This window comes from Rhinoraja longicauda, chromosome 30 (genome assembly GCF_053455715.1).
Source record: "Rhinoraja longicauda isolate Sanriku21f chromosome 30, sRhiLon1.1, whole genome shotgun sequence".
NCBI classification, from domain to species: domain Eukaryota; kingdom Metazoa; phylum Chordata; class Chondrichthyes; order Rajiformes; family Arhynchobatidae; genus Rhinoraja; species Rhinoraja longicauda.
The window spans coordinates 1,198,467-1,214,210 of NC_135982.1; the positions used below are offsets into that span (position 1 = coordinate 1,198,467).

At 50.2% G+C, this 15,744-nt stretch overlaps 1 protein-coding gene across 1 annotated transcript in view; it reads left to right on the forward strand.

Moving 5' to 3' along the window:
- LOC144607921 (uncharacterized) overlaps nt 1-15,744 on the forward strand; it is a 511,597-nt gene that overhangs the window by 13,489 nt on the left and 482,364 nt on the right. The window contains exons 2-3 of the mRNA XM_078425055.1: nt 1,348-1,482; nt 4,495-4,604. Of these exons, the coding sequence (XP_078281181.1) occupies nt 1,348-1,482; nt 4,495-4,604 (245 nt within the window). The remainder of the gene's footprint in view (nt 1-1,347; nt 1,483-4,494; nt 4,605-15,744) is intronic.

Sequence of the window (15,744 nt, forward strand, 5' to 3'; positions counted from 1 at the left end):
TGCTAAGCCCCAGTTCCAGCAGCTTCTCAACCAGTCTGCTGGGGACTATTGTGTTGAATGCTGAACTAAAGTCAATGAACAGCATCCTCACATAGCCCCCCTGGCTGTCCAGATGAGAGAGAGCGGTGTGTAGAACCTGGGAGACCGCATCATCCGTGGACTTGTTCGGACGGTATGCGAACTGTAGTGGGTCCATGTTGCGAGGAAGGAGGGCGCAGATGTGCTTCTTGACTAGCCTCTCCAAGCATTTCATGACAACCGAGGTGAGGGCCACCGGTCGGTAGTCATTTAAACACGCTGGAGAGGCATTCTTTGGCACCGGTACAATGATGGATCTTTTGAAGCATGCAGGGACCACGGACTTTGCCAAGGAGAGGTTGAATATTGTGGTGAGCACTGGAGCAAGCTGAGTAGCACAAGACTTTAGTACTCGCCCAGATATACCATCTGGGCCTCCAGCTTTCCTCGTGTTCACACGCGTCAGAGCCCACCTCACCTCATGCTCGGACACCGAGAATGTGTGCACATCCCCGGCGGTGGATCCCCCTCCAGCCTCGCTAGCCAGCGCCCCTTCGGTGCTGTTTTTAGACGGCGAGCTGGTGGTGTTACCCGTCTCAAACCGTGCGTAAAAAGAGTTCAGGTCATCAGCTAAGGAGGAGCCGGCACTTCCGGTTGAGGGGGTGCTGGACCTGTAGCTAGTTATAGTCCGTAGCCCCTGCCAAAGGCGCCTGGTGTCCTGCTGCTCCATCTGTGACTCCATCTTGTCCCGGTACCTCTTTTTTGCATCCTTCACTGCCCTTCGCAGTCGGTAGGACTCTCCCTTGTAGTCGTCCATGTTGCCGGATGCCAGGCCGGAGTTGTAAGCAGCGGTGCGAGCATTCAAGGCCACGCGAATAGACCTGTCCACCCAGGTGGACAGTTGTTTATAGGCCTTTGAATTGACAATCCATTAATTTAGCTATTCCTGATGGTAAGAAGTTCAAACAGTAAATCTGCATTGATTCTCTGCAAAGCACTGGTCTGAAGCTTGCTGAATATCTTCATTTCCTTGGGATGAATGGGACAAGCTCCTCACTGATGTAGACATCACAATAGGCACAGTACAACAGGGTCGTGTAATATGCTTCTGGTGGAGTAGGCAAGGAATGTCACAGTGTTTTATTCGCCCTTCGTTTCTGTTCTAGCTTCAGCCTCTGCATGGGAAGTGTGGTCTCCATCCTCCTCCCTCATGGTGACATTGCTCAGATTGAGGGATGAGTTGGTCTTTGTCATCATTGCTGTATGTTCTTCTACCAGTGCAGTCCAGGATGTGCCTCTACTGAAATGTTGTTTAATCCCTATGTTCAGGCCAAATGTTTGTGCGGAGAGGGAGGTGGTGATGATTGGCCACAGGCAGCCATGCATCCAGGCCTTCACCCGGATGGTCAACGTGTGGAAACAAGGATGTGGAGAGCAGAGGTGGTGTGTTGGACACGAGAGGAGGTACGTCACCCGAGCACAAACAAATCAGTAGGTAGACGGGAATTAACAACAGGACACAGAGTGATGGAGTAGCTCAGTGGGTCCGGCAGCATCTCCGGAGAGTATGGACAGGTAACGTTTCGGGTCGGGACCCTTCTTCAGACTGATTGTAGACATGAATTGCTCACTCGAAAAAGCAGAAATTAGAATTCCGATCCATTTACTCACCATGCCTGTTAACTGATTAATTTTGCCTGTTAAAAATGAAGATATTAAGGAAGTTCCCTTATTCCACATTTTTTATGAAGATTCTGACATGGCTGATTTACAGATTTTTCGCCCCATCCATTTTCCTTCCTCACCCCACTGTCAATAACTTCCTGCAGTTTGTATGGGACCTTCAGAAGTGGGAGCTCACAGCTGTACAGCTGTGTAGCCACCACAGTTGAGATTGGTTCAGGTGACATCCATAAACATTCATAGAGTGATAAAGTCTTATAGCGTGGAAACAGGCCCTTCGGCCCAACTTGGCCAACATGTCCTATCTGCACCAGTCGCGCCTGCCTGCATTTGGCCCATATCCCTCTAAACCTGTCCTATCCATGTACCTGTCTAAACGTTTCTTAAACATTGCGATAGTCCCTCCCTCAACTATCTCCGTCAGCTCGTTCCATATAACCATCACCCTGTGCGTGGAAAAGTTATCTCTCAGGTTCCTATTAAATCTTTCTCCCTTCAGGACCTATGTCCTCTTGTTCTTGATTCCCCTACTCTGTGCAAGAGACTCTGTACGTCCACCCATAATGGAATTGTGTAGGTAGGAACTGCAGACACCAATAATTGGGTCTCGACCAAGAAGGATCTCAACCCGAAACGTCACCTATTCTTTTTTCTCCAGAGATCCTGCCTGACCTGCTGAGTTACTCCAGCTCTTTGTGTCTATCCTGTAATGGGATCACTGGAGTAAATCAGGGATAGGAACTCTGAGCGGCACGGTGGCGCGGCGGTAGAGTTGCTGCCTTACAGTGCTTGCAGTGCCGGAGACCCGGGTGCGATCCTGACTACCGCTGTTTGTGCGGAATATATACGTTCTCCCCATGACTGCGTGGGTTTTCTCCAAGATCCTCGCTTTCCTCTCACACTCCAAAGATGTACAGGTATGTAGGTTAATTAGCTTGGTGCGTGTGTAAATTGTTCCTAGTGTGTGTAGGATAGTGTTAGTGTGCGGGGATCGCTTATCCTCATGGACTCAGTGGGCCGAAGGATCTGTTTTCGCACTGTATCTCTAAACTAAACTATACTGAAGGAACTTTGGCAGTTTAACCTCCTTACTGGAAAGATTCAAATTGCTGCCTAGAAGCTCTCTATATACACGGTTCAGAAGTCAAAGTCGAGTCTTTCCTCTTAGAATAGCTTCACGTTCACATTAGTCAGGGCAGGTTCCCGTGGAATTTGATGACATCCAGTTAACAAAGCCATTATTTTAAATCTTATTTTTAGGATGACAATTATTTCAAAAGTATTGGCAAAGAAATCTAAATTTTTTAAATAAATCTGTCAATTGCATACCTGATTGTAATATCTTTCATGATGAGTACTGCACTAAATGTAGTTGTTTAGTTTAGAGATACAGTGTGGAAACAGGCCCTTTGGCCCATCGAGTCTATGCTGACCACTATCCTACACACTAGGGACAATTTTTGTTATCACTAAAAAGTAAGAAACCTTTACTTGAAGAGTGAGGAATTGAAAGCACACAAAGAATTCATAGAGGTTTGACATTCAGTGACCTTCTATTTAACTGGTTACGGAGGAAGAAATTGGCTTTGGTTACTGCTGCCTCTGCAGTACAGAGATGCCCTGAAACATTGCAAATGTTAATGGTGGATGCAGACAAGTTCAGCTCCCAACAAGAGTTACACTTGGCTACCAGGTGACCTAGTCAGCTTGGGTCGCTTGGTAGCATTTTCTGGCCTGAAGAAAGGATTGTGCTTTTGACACATGATGTTCAACCAAGTCATAGTACAGAATTATTGCTGAGTGTGCCTTTTGAGACAAACCTACATTACTATAAAGGAGGTGTTGGAATGCTGGTCCATTCAGCTCGACAAGTTCAACGATACTTTATTGTCACATGTACCTAGCTAGGTACAGTGAAATGCTTTGTTTAGCATACAACTTGGTAAAATCCTGTGGTGAACCTCACCTAGACAGTACACAAGTGCACCATGTTATGGTGCCGACAAAGTTACAAAAGTTCACCGAACATTCCTATCTACTGCCTTCTGCCGCACGTGGCAGGAACACCCCCTTGCGTGGCAGCAACACCCCTCCACAATCCCCCCACCCCCTCACGTGGCAGTAACGACCCCCGACCCCCTCCCCTGGCAGTCACATCCCCCCCAACCCCCCCCATGGCAGCACCACCCCCCCGCACAACTTCCCTGGCAGTCACATCCTCCCAACCCCCCCCATGGCAGCAACACCCCCCCACAGCTTCCCCAATCCCCCCATGGCAGCAACACCCCCCCAATCCCCCCCATGGCAGCAACACCCCCCCACACCCACCCTACCCCCCCCCCCACACACCCTCTGCCAGGTCCTCCTTTGTTGTCGGCAGCCCTCCTTGCTCTCTGTTGGCTCTCCCTCACTCTCCAACAGCCCTCCTTGCTCTCTGTTGGCTCTCTCTCACTCTCCAACAGCCCTCCTCGCTCTCGCCGGTTGCTCGTGGGTCTCTCCTCGCTCTGGCGGTGTGGGTCCCGGCGATGTCGGTGGTGGGTGAGCTGGGTTTACTGGGCCACTGGAGGGCTTGGCCCCACTCACTGGGACACTCCCGGCCACACTACCTGAGTGCAGGTGGAGGTGCGGTTGTCGTGACGCTACAACAGCTCTTACTGGCATAGAGTAAACACCAGCAGAAATACATGGTCATTGATCCTGCACTTACAGATCTGGGTGTACAGTATTATTGCTGAGTTTGCCTGCACTTTGCTCATGGGTAGGAAGGCAATGTGACTTTGTATTTCACTGCAGGACTGCGTATTACACTGCGTACAGACAAGTGTACAGCATGGACTTCCAGATGGTGTACAAATGTTGCCCAGGGTGGAGGCGGCTGAACAGTGAAGCTGGATGCTTGTACCGTGAGTTGCCCCTCAACTTAATATCCATGTGTAATGTCCAGCTGACAATTTGCTGAAAACTCTTTGTCTTGGGATGAATAGTATAAGAAAATAACTGCAGATGCTGGTACAAATCGAAGGTATTTATTCACAAAATGCTGGAGTAACTCAGCAGGTCAGGCAGCATCTCGGGAGAGAAGGAATGGGTGACGTTTCGGGTCGAGACGTCACCCATTCCTTCTCTCCTGAGATGCTGCCTGACCTGCTGAGTTACTCCAGCATTTTGTGAATAAATAAATTGTCTTGGGATGAGTTCATTGTGTCATTAGTTTTCGTCCACTGTCACAGTGATGGTCTTCAGCAAAGCTTTCCACAAAGCTTCCACAAAGCTTCCACATCTTGGTTATTTAGCACTGTAGCTTGCTGCCTTCTTACAAAATATAACTCAAACACTGCTTCTCTTCCTCTCTGCTCCAGTCGTTGTCCCTCTCTGCTCCAGTCGTTGTCCCTCTCTGCTCCAGTCGTTGTCCCTCTCTGCTCCAGTCGTTGTCCCTCTCTGCTCCAGTCGTTGTCCCTCTCTGCTCCAGTCGTTGTCCCTCTCTGCTCCAGTCGTTGTCCCTCTCTGCTCCAGTCGTTGTCCCTCTCTGCTCCAGTCGTTGTTCCTCTCTGCTCCAGTCGTTGTCTCTCTTTTTAAATATACTGCTTCCCTTCCCTTTTAGCTCTGTCACTGAGGCAATCAGCTCATCTGGTTCAGCTGGGCAGCAATCAGTGTCAGCAGCAATCAGTGTCAGCAGCAATCAGTGTCAGCAGCAATCAGTGTCAGCAGGGCAGGCAGCCCTGCTGACTATGGGTTTTGTAGTCTTTTGCTGGCAGCCATGATGGTTTGTAGTCCTTGTTGCATCCACCGGGAGGAAATGTATCTCCCCTCTATGACTCTACCTCTCATGATATCACGACCTCTATAGGATCACCCCTCATCCTTCTGCGCTCCATGGAATAGAGTCCCAGCCTATTCAACCTCTCCCTATAGCCCAGAGCCTCTAGTCCTGCCAACAACGGATGGAGATTGAAGTGTGATGGTGCCAGAGCAACAAACTAGCCCTTCATGTTAGCAAGAAGTGGGGGAGGGGGAGGGTCATAGAGTCAAACAGTGTGGAAACGATGAAAGAATGGGTCGACTGGGCTTGTATTTACTGGAATTTAGAAGGATGAGAGGGGATCACATAGAAACATGTAAAATTCTTAAAGGATTGGACAGGCCAGATGCAGGAAAAATGTTCCTGATGTTCGGGGAGTCCAGAACCAGGGATCACAGTTTAAGAATAAGGGGAAGGCATTTAGGACTGAGATAAGGAAACATATTTTCACCCAGAGAGTTGTGAATCTGTGCAATTCTCTGCCACAGAAGGCAGAGGAGACCAATTCACTGGATGTATTTAAGAGAGAGTTAGATTTAGCTCTTAGGGCTAAAGGAATATGGGGAAAACAAAGGGATATAGGGAAAAAACAGGAATGAGGTACTGATTTTAGATGATCAGCCATGATCATATTGAATGGCTGATCATCTGATGATTGGCTGATCAGCCATTGAATGGTGCTGGCTCCTGCACCTATTTTTCTATGTTTCTAAACAGGCTCTTTGGCCCAACTTGCCCGCACCGACCAACATGTCCCAGCTACACTATCCCAACTGTTAGGGGTGAACTTAATCCTATCCTCACCAATGGAGCTGCTGTCAAGATGGTTCTGTCGGAAGGAACTGCAAATGCTGGTTTAAACCGCAGACACACACAAAAAGCTGGAGTAACTTAGAGGGTCAATGCAGCATCTCTGGAGAAAAGGAATGGGTGACGTTTCGTGTCGAGACTCTTCTTCTGCAGCTTTAAGTTCCTTGGCATCTACATCAGCAGCAAGCTAAGCCGGTGCCTACACACTGATGCTAACCTGGTGCCTACACACTGATGCTAACCCCACACACTGATGCGGTGATCAAGAAAGTACATCAGTGCATTTAGTTTTTTTGTCATCTGATTCAGCATGTTCTCGAGGCACAGGTTATTGATTGTGGATGATCAGCTAGGATCACAATGAATGGCGGTGCTGGCTCGAAGGGCCAAATGGCCCCCTCCTGCACCTATTTTCTATGATTCACTTGATCTTCTACAGATGCATCATAGAAAGTATTCTGACTGGATGTATCTATGCCTGGCATTGAGTATGACCTGCCCTTGACTGCCTGCCCCTGTAGAGAGTGGTGAACATTGCCCAGCCCTCAGTATCTCACCCCTTCCTTCTTCACGGTGCATGAGGACATCTCTCACCCTGCCCATTCATGTTTCTCTCTTTTACCTTTTGAGAGATGATGCAAGTGCTTGAAAGACTGGACATCCAGACTAAAGAACAGCTTCTTCTCCACTGCAATGAGACTCCTGAACACAACACACCCCCTTCCAGAAGGCCTGCCACATATTCTTACTCTTAACTACTTCACTTGGTTATTTCGTTACTGCACTGCGTATCTTTCAGATCGACTACTCTCCAATCTTGCACCATTCTGCTGTTTTTGCATTAGTCGCTGAATTTACTGCTATATAATCATGAAGTGATACTGCTTACAAACAGGCCCTTTGGCCCAACGTCCACACCAGCCAAACAGTCCAACCTACATTAGTCTCACCTGCCCGCGTTTGGCCCATATCCTCCAAACCTGTCCTATCCATGTACCTGTCTAACTGTTCCTTAAATGTTGGGATAGTCCCTGCCTCAACTACCTCCTCTAGCAGCTTGTTCCATGCACCCACCACTCTTTGTGTGAAAAAGTTACCCCTCAGATTCCTATTAAATCTTTTCCCCTTCACCTTAAACCTACGTCCTCTGGTCCTTGATTCATTTACTCTGAGCAAGAGACTCTGTGCATCACCCGATCTATTCCTCTCATGAATTTATACACCTCATAAGATCAACCCTCATCCTCCTGCACTTCAAGGAATAGAGACCCAGCATACTCAACCTCTCATAGCTCAGACCCTCTAGCCCTGACAACATCCTTGTAAATCTTCTATGTAACCTTTTCAGCTTGACACCATCTTTCCTATAACGTGCCCAGAACCGAACACAATACTCTAAACGTGGCCTCACCAACGTCTTATATAACTGCAACATGACCTCCCAACTTCTATGCTCTGCTCAACAACACTGTCCAAAGCCCTAGCATTCACTGTATAGGTCCTGCTCATGTTAGACTTCCCAAAATGTTACATTTATCATTGGCATGTACACTGTTCACTCTGTTAGCTTCATGTGAACAAGGTATTTCATTACATACTGGTGAACATGGCAATAAACTAATCTGAATCTGAATGTATAAATATAGATCATTATAAATGAATCTAAAATGTAATCTAAGTTATGCATACCAGCTACCTCCTGACCCTAATCTTATTGTACCCAAATTTTATAGTGACTTCCTGTGAGGAATGCCTAGTACTGTAAAATAAAACATAATTATTTTAGCTTTGATGTTAATCAGTACATGGAAATTGCTGAGTTATGTCGTGCCAATGTCTCCCAGCCTCATGTTGGCAAACGCACGGCCTGCTAGCCTGAGAACCGTCTCTGAGATCGTTGGGTTGAGCCACGTTTCCATAATGATCATAATGCAGCAGTCCTGTATGTTTTTCTGCGCAGATGTGATAAGTTCCAGCTCTTCCATTTTGTTGGCAAGTGATCTTGCATTCGTGATGAATGTGCGGGTCTTTTCCAAGCCGAGCATGTATCCCAGCCTTCGTTGCTTTCTGGTTGGGACAGTAATCCACGGAGACTCTGGCGAGCTCTGGAGGAATGTTGCGTCCAAAATTTGCGTTGTTAAAAACACAGCCACTGTGCATCGAACCAATGTTTAGTAGTTTGTGTCGGTTGTATGATATGTTAACTTATGCATACGTGGTACTCAATAATAAATAAACTAAAAGAATACTAATTAAGGAGTGTTGGCTCGAGGAGTGCTGAGCCGCTGCATGGACGTGTGCTGCTATTCTGGTATCTGCTGCTAGCACTCCTTCATGCTGGCTCCTGCTTTTCTGTGCCTGCCAGGAGGTAGAGGCTGTCAGCACTTGGTGGCTTGAGACAACCTGTGACAAGTCTGCAGGAAGTATTGAAGCTTCTTGGCATGGGTGGATCTTTCCCATACTGGCCATGCATATTCAGCAGCAGAATAGCAGTGGCAGTGGAAGGTGGGGTCTGTGGGCTAGCACCCCATCTTGTGTTGGTGAGCTTACGCACAACATTGTTGCATGCGCTCACTTTCACCTTTGTCTTCTCAATTTGGGTCTTGAAGGTAAGACATTGGTCAAGGGTTACCCCAAGGCAAACTGGATGCTCACAGTGCTCCAATGTTATTCCAGACCAGTTCACCTGAAGTTGTCTCTTGGTTTCTGGGTTTCTCAAGTGGAAGGCACACACCTGTGGCTTAGATGGGTTTGCACGGAGCTGGTCCTCCTCATAATATGGTGTTAGTTGATTGAGAGCATCGGTCAGCCCTTCCTCTGCTAGTGAAAAATCAGTATCTTGGGCGGCAACAGCCAGGTCATCAGCATATGCAGAGTGCCGAGATCCACCACTTGGTTTGTCATTAGTAGATGTTGAAGAGTAAGGGAGCAAGCACGCTCCCTTGAGGGAGACCATTCTTCAGCCTACGCCATCTGCTTTATTTGCCACCCAACTCCACAAAGAACATCCTGTTCTCCAGCATATTTTCAATCAGCTCTGTTAGCCGAATGTCCTTCGTCAGATCCAAGATCTTGCTAAGCAGATATCTGTGGTTGACTGCGTCATATGTTGAAGATAGGTCTATAAAGACTACGCCATCCCTTTCTCAAATCCATCTTCGATGTGTGAGGTTGAGAACTTGGCTTGGTGTTGACTTTCCAGGGCGGAATCCTGCTTGCCTGGGGATGAGGCATTCATCTACTGTTGGAGCTAGTCTGTTTAGGCTCAGGTGTTCAAACAGCTTATAGGTGTGACTAAGAAGAGCCTGTAGCTCTTTGGGATTGATGGACCTTTCCCTGGTTTTAACAGTGCTATCACATGTGCTTTCTTCCAGATCTGGGGCAGCCTGTTGGCTGCACCCTTTTGCAAGTCTTGCCTGATTGTCCAATTTACCAGACTTCTCACTTAAATGATCAACCAATCCACGTTTTCTCTTCTAACTGACTTATTACACTGTAATTGCCACTCACTTACTTTCAGCCAACGGTGGTCCTCTCTCCAACTTCCCGACCGTTACAGACTGATTAACAGTGCCCTATTGGCGCTCTTTTAAAACTGCCGTTCCTACCACTATTAGCATAGTGGCATAACCAACCTCTAGAGCACTTGATGGTGGTGGATATAAGTGCTATCAGATAGTAATCATTAAGGCATGTCACTATTCAACACCATCAACCATAAACCACAGAAATGTGAGGCTGAAGATCTCCACCAGTTGTTCTGCATAAGTCTTTAATGCTCAGCCAGATGCACTATCTCAGCTCGTGGCATTTTGTGCATTCACCCCCTTGAAGGATGCTCTGATCACATAGGATCCAAGGGCAGATAGAAAATTGGCTTCATGGAAGAAAGCAGAGGTGCTGGTGGAAGGTTGCGTTTCGGACTGGAGGCCTGTGACTCGTGGTGTGCCTTAGGGTTCGGTGCTGGGTCCATAACTGTTTGTCATCTATGTCAATGATTTGGATGAGAACATACATGGCAAGATTAGCAAGTTTGCTGATGATACAAAAGTGTGTGGTATTGCAGATGGTGAAAATGGTTGTGAAAGATTGCAGCAGGATTTGGTTCAGTTGGGCCGTTGTGATGAGGAATGGTTGATGGAATTTGACACAGAGAAATGTGAGGTGTTGCATTTTGGAAAGTCTAGCATGGGCAGGACCTGCACAATGAATGGTAGGGATCTGGGAAGTGTTGTAGAGCAGAGGGATCATGGAATGCAGGTACATCATTCCTTGAAGGTAGATGGGGTGGTGAGAAATACTTTTGGCACAATGGCCTGCATCAGTCAGTGTATTGAGTATAGAAGTTGGGGGGTCATGTTGCAGTTGTATAAGACATTGGTGAGACCGCATTTAGTGGATGGGGTTCAGTTCTGGGCACCATGTAATAGGAAAGATGTTGTCAAGTTTGAAAGGTTGCAGAGAAAACATTAAGATGTTTCCAGGACTTGAGGGTCAGAGCTATAGGGAGAGTTTGAGCACGCTGGATCTCTCCATGCCAACCAAGATGCTGTAGGGACATAGGGATTGGCTGGGAGAGTCAAACCCTCGGATAGGCTAGCGATGTCACGCGGTGTGCCAGCGTGGGAGGGACAAGCAGTCTAGTATTGAACTCCGTCGTATGAAGACGTTTTGTTGGTTGTCTGCAGTTTTGAGTGTTGTGATTGTCACGGAGGTTTGCCCATGCAATAAACTCCGTCTGCAACACACATCCGCTTCCAGACTCACCATATTGGTGACCCCGACGTGATCAACGATCACAAGAACGTGCCGCAAGAAGGAGCGAGCAGTGGGCAGCCGAACGCGGTCGGCGTTCACCTGCCCCCGTTCTGGGCCCACCAACCGCACCTGTGGTTCGTGCAGGCAGAGGCCCAGTTTCACCTCAAAAAAGTCTCGGAGGACCAAGAGAGGTTCTACCACTTGGTAAGCGTCCTACCGCCCGAGGTGGCCGCGCGGGTGGGACGGTACCTGACCAGCCCCCCCCCAAACTGAGAAATACGAGGGGCTCAAGAAGCTCCTGCTGAGGACTTTTGGTTTTAGCCAAAACCAGCGGGCTCTGAAGCTCCTGCATTTACCAGAGCTGGGGGATCGGCTACCGTCTGTCCTGATGACCGAAATGCTAACCTTGATCGGCGACCACCAACCTTGCATGATGTTTGAAGCGGCATTCCGGGAGAAATTGCCGCGGGACGTCAGGATAGTTTTGGCGGACGTCTCCTTCGAAGACCCGGTGGCGTTCGTGGAGAAGGCCGACGCGCTCGTAACGGAGGACTCGACGGGAGACGACTCGGTAAATCGGGTTTCAAGGCCTAGGAGCGACCGGCCGCGTGGCCAAGATGGCGGCGCATCGGCTGCCATTTTACAAAAAGCCCGCCAAGACGGAGCTGCTGCGCCCGCCATTTTGCAGCGGGCCCACGCAACAGAGCTGCACAGGCGCGGCTGGTGTTTTTTCCACAAGCGGTGGGGCGGTGAAGCCCGAAATTGCAGGGCCCCGTGTACCTTTTCAGGAAATGCCTCGACCGATCGAATATAGAGGCAGTCTCGATCGGCCGCAAACGCTGCCTCTACGTCACGGATCGAGGTACCGGCACTGTTTTCCTGGTCGATACGGGAGCAGTCGTTAGCATCGTGCCTCCCTACGGCTGCGAAGTTCGAGCAGGTAGGAAAGGTCCGTCCCTCATTGTGGTCAACGGCAGTCCCATCCGCACCTACGGCAAGAGGGCCATGTCCCTGTCCTTCGGGTCCGAGACCTACCATTGGGATTTCATCGTTGCCGACGTGGGCCAGGTCATCCTGGGCGCGGATTTCCTCTGGGTTTTTTCGTTTGTCGCAGATGTCCGCGGGAAGGGCCTGCAACCCTCGGCTAGCAGTATGGAGCCTGCTACTCCTCCACCTGCCACCCTACCCTGCCCGTCGATCCGGGCCATCACCACGGCTCCCGGTCAGTTCGCTGCGGTCCTTGCCGACTTCCCGGAGCTCCTCATACAACGGTTCGATGCCCCTTCCCCTAAGCACGGTGTCGTCCACTTCATCTCTACCGAGGGGCCACCTGTATTCGCCCGGGCGCGGCGCCTACCTCCCGACAAGCTGGCCATGGCTTGGGAGGAGTTCCTGAATTTGGAACGGCTGGGGATTGTACGTCCTTCAGAGAGCCCGTGGCCCCCCCCCCTTGCATATGGTCTCCAAAGCATCTGGGGGGTAACAATAGACAATAGACAATAGACAATAGGTGCAGGAGTAGGCCATTCAGCCCTTCGAGCCAGCACCGCCATTCAATGCGATCATGGCTGATCACTCTCAATCAGTACCCCGTTCCTGCCTTCTCCCCATACCCCCTCACTCCGCTATCCTTAAGAGCTCTATCCAGCTCTCTCTTGAAAGCATCCAACGAACTGGCCTCCACTGCCTTCTGAGGCAGAGAATTCCACACCTTCACCACTCTGACTGACCACGGGTGGAGACCATGTGGGGATTACCGGCGTCTTAACGCTGCCTCCACGGCTGACCGCTATCCGATCCCTCATATACAGGACTTCTCAGCCAGCCTCGAGGGCGCTACGGTGTTCTCGAAGATTGATTTGGTGCGGGGATATCATCAGATCCCCGTCCACCCACCGGACATTCCCAAGACGGCTACGATTACTCCGTTTGGTTTATTTGAGTGGTTACGCATGCCGTTCGGTCTCAAAAATGCGGCTCAGGCATTCCAACGTCTCATGGATCATGCGGCGTAAGGTTTTTGAGGCCATTCATGGCCTGGCACACCCGTCCATTCGGGCGACCTCGGCTATGGTAGCCGTCCGTTTTGTCTGGCACGGCCTGCGGAAGCAGGTGGCCGCCTGGGCCCGCGCCTGTGTCCCGTGCCAGACCTCCAAGGTCCACGGCCACGTCCAGCCTCCGTTCAAGAATTTCGTGGTTCCGCCCGTCCGTTTTTTCCACATTCACGTGGATTTGGTTGGTCCATTGCCCTACTCTAGGGGCTACACTCATCTCCTGACGGTGGTCGACCGTTTTACTCGTTGGCCGGAGGCTTTTCTGTTGTCGGACACCTCGGCGGCCTCCTGTGCACGGGCCATGGCGTTACATTGGGTTGCCCGTTTCGGCGTCCCGGCCATCATCACTACCGACCGGGGCGCCCAGTTCACCTCGTCCCTGTGGGTCGCGCTTGCGTAGCTGTATGGGTCCCGCTTGCAGCAGACTACCGCCTATCATCCCCAGGCTAACGGGATGGTAGAGCGCTTCCACCGACAGCTGAAGGCGTCCCTCTGTGTCCGCCTGACCGGCCCTGACTGGGCTGACCAGCTGCCTTGGGTCCTCCTCGGTATTCGCACGGCCCCTAAGTCCGATCTGGGTACTTCCTCGGCGGAACTTGTCTACGGTTCGCCCCTGCGGGTGCCGGGTGACATTTTTCCTCCATCTTCTGCCCTGCCGTCTTCCGTGCCGTCAGTTTTGGCTTCTCTCCGGGCTCGGGTAGGTTCCCTGGCCCCAGTCCCGGCCTCCCATCACGGGAGTACTGCAGCGCACGTACCGGCGGACTTGTATGACTGCGAGTTTGTTTTCCTCCGGCGGGATTCCCACCGCCCCCCTCTACAGCCGGTCTACCAGGGCCCGTTCCAGGTGCTGAAAAGAGGGACGGTCACCTTCACTTTGCAAGTGGGCACCTGACAGGAGCTTGTCTCTGTCTCCCGGCTTAAACCTGCCCACTTATCATATATATGCAGCCGGAAACAGGCCTTTTCGGCCCTCCAAGTCCGTGCCGCCCAGCGATCCCCGTACATTAACACTATCCTACACCCACTAGGGACAATTTACCCAGCCAATTAACCTACATACCTGTACGTCTTTGGAGTGTGGGAGGAATCCGAAGATCTCGGAGAAAACCCACGCAGGTCACGGGGAGAACGTACAAACTCCTTACAGTGCAGCACCCGTAGTCAGGATCGAACCTGAGTCTCCGGCGCTGCATTCGCTGTAAAGCAGCAACTCTACCGCTGCGCTACTGTGCCGTACTTGGACCAGGACCGTCCCGTTCTGGTGGGTCAACCTCCTCGCCGGGGCCGCCCTCTGGCCGGTCCACCTGGTTTCCCAGCTGCGTCTCTTCTCCCACCGCTCGGGCCTCCGCTTCCCCCGGTCGTGTTTCCTCTGCCTCCTCCAGCTGCGCCCCCATCGCCTCCACCTGCAGGGCCCTCCCCGCCTCCTTCGTCGCCGGGGGTACCGGCCTCCCCTCTCCGTACTCGTTCAGGTCGGGCGGTCCGGGTGCCCGTTAGGTACCATACCGAGGGTTCTGGGGGGGGGTCATGTAGGGACATAGGATTGGCTGGGAGAGTTCGAACCCTCGGATTGGCTAGCGATGTCACGGGGTGTGCCAGCGCGGGAGGGACAAGCAGTCTAGTATTGAACTCCGTCGTATGAAGACGTTTTGTTGGTTGTCTGCAGTTTTGAGTGTTGCGATTGTCACAGAGGTTTGCCCATGCAATAAACTCCGTCTGCAACACACATCCGCTTCCAGACTCACCATAATGCCCCATTTACATCAATCCCACCGTTCCTATCCATGTACCTGTCCAAATGCCTTTTAAGTGAAAAACTTTGTTTGCATGCTATCCAGTCAAATCGACACATGAGTACAATAGGCATAGCAAAGAGGAAAATACCATAGTGTAGAATATAGTGTTACAAAGTTATAGCGTTACATTTCAGTTTAGTTTATTGTCACGTGAAAAGCTTTTTGTTGCGCGCTAACCAGTAAGCAGAAAGACAATACATGATTACAATCAAGCCATTTAGAGTTTAGAGATACTGTACATGATAAGGGAATAATGGTTAGTGCAAGGTAAAGCCAGCAAAGTCCGGTCAAGGATAGTCAGAGGGACATCAAAGAGGTAGATAGTAGTTCAGCACTGCTCTCTGGTTGGTGATAGGATGATTCAGTTGCCTGATAAAAGCTGGGAAGAAACTGTCCCTGAATCTGGAGGTGTGCGTTTTCACACTTCTATATCTTTTATCTGATGGGAGAGGAGAGAAGAGGGAGTGGCCAGGGTGCGACTCGTCCTTGATTATACTGCTGGCCTTGCCAAGGCAGCGTGAGGTATAAATGGAGTCAATAGAAGGGAGTTTGGTTTGTCTGATGGTCTGAGGTGCCTCCACAATTTGCTGCAATTTCTTGCGGTCTTGGATGGAGCTGTTCCCAAACCAAACTATAATACATCCCGATAAAATGCTTTCTATGGTGCATCTGTGGAAGTTGGTGAGAGTTGCAGGGGCCATGCTAAACTTCCTAAGCCTTCAAAAGAAGTAGAGGCGTTGGTGTACCTTCTTGGCCATTGCTTCAATAAGGGAGAAGTTGTTGGTGATATTTACACTGAGAAATTTGAAGTATTGAACCCTCTCTACTT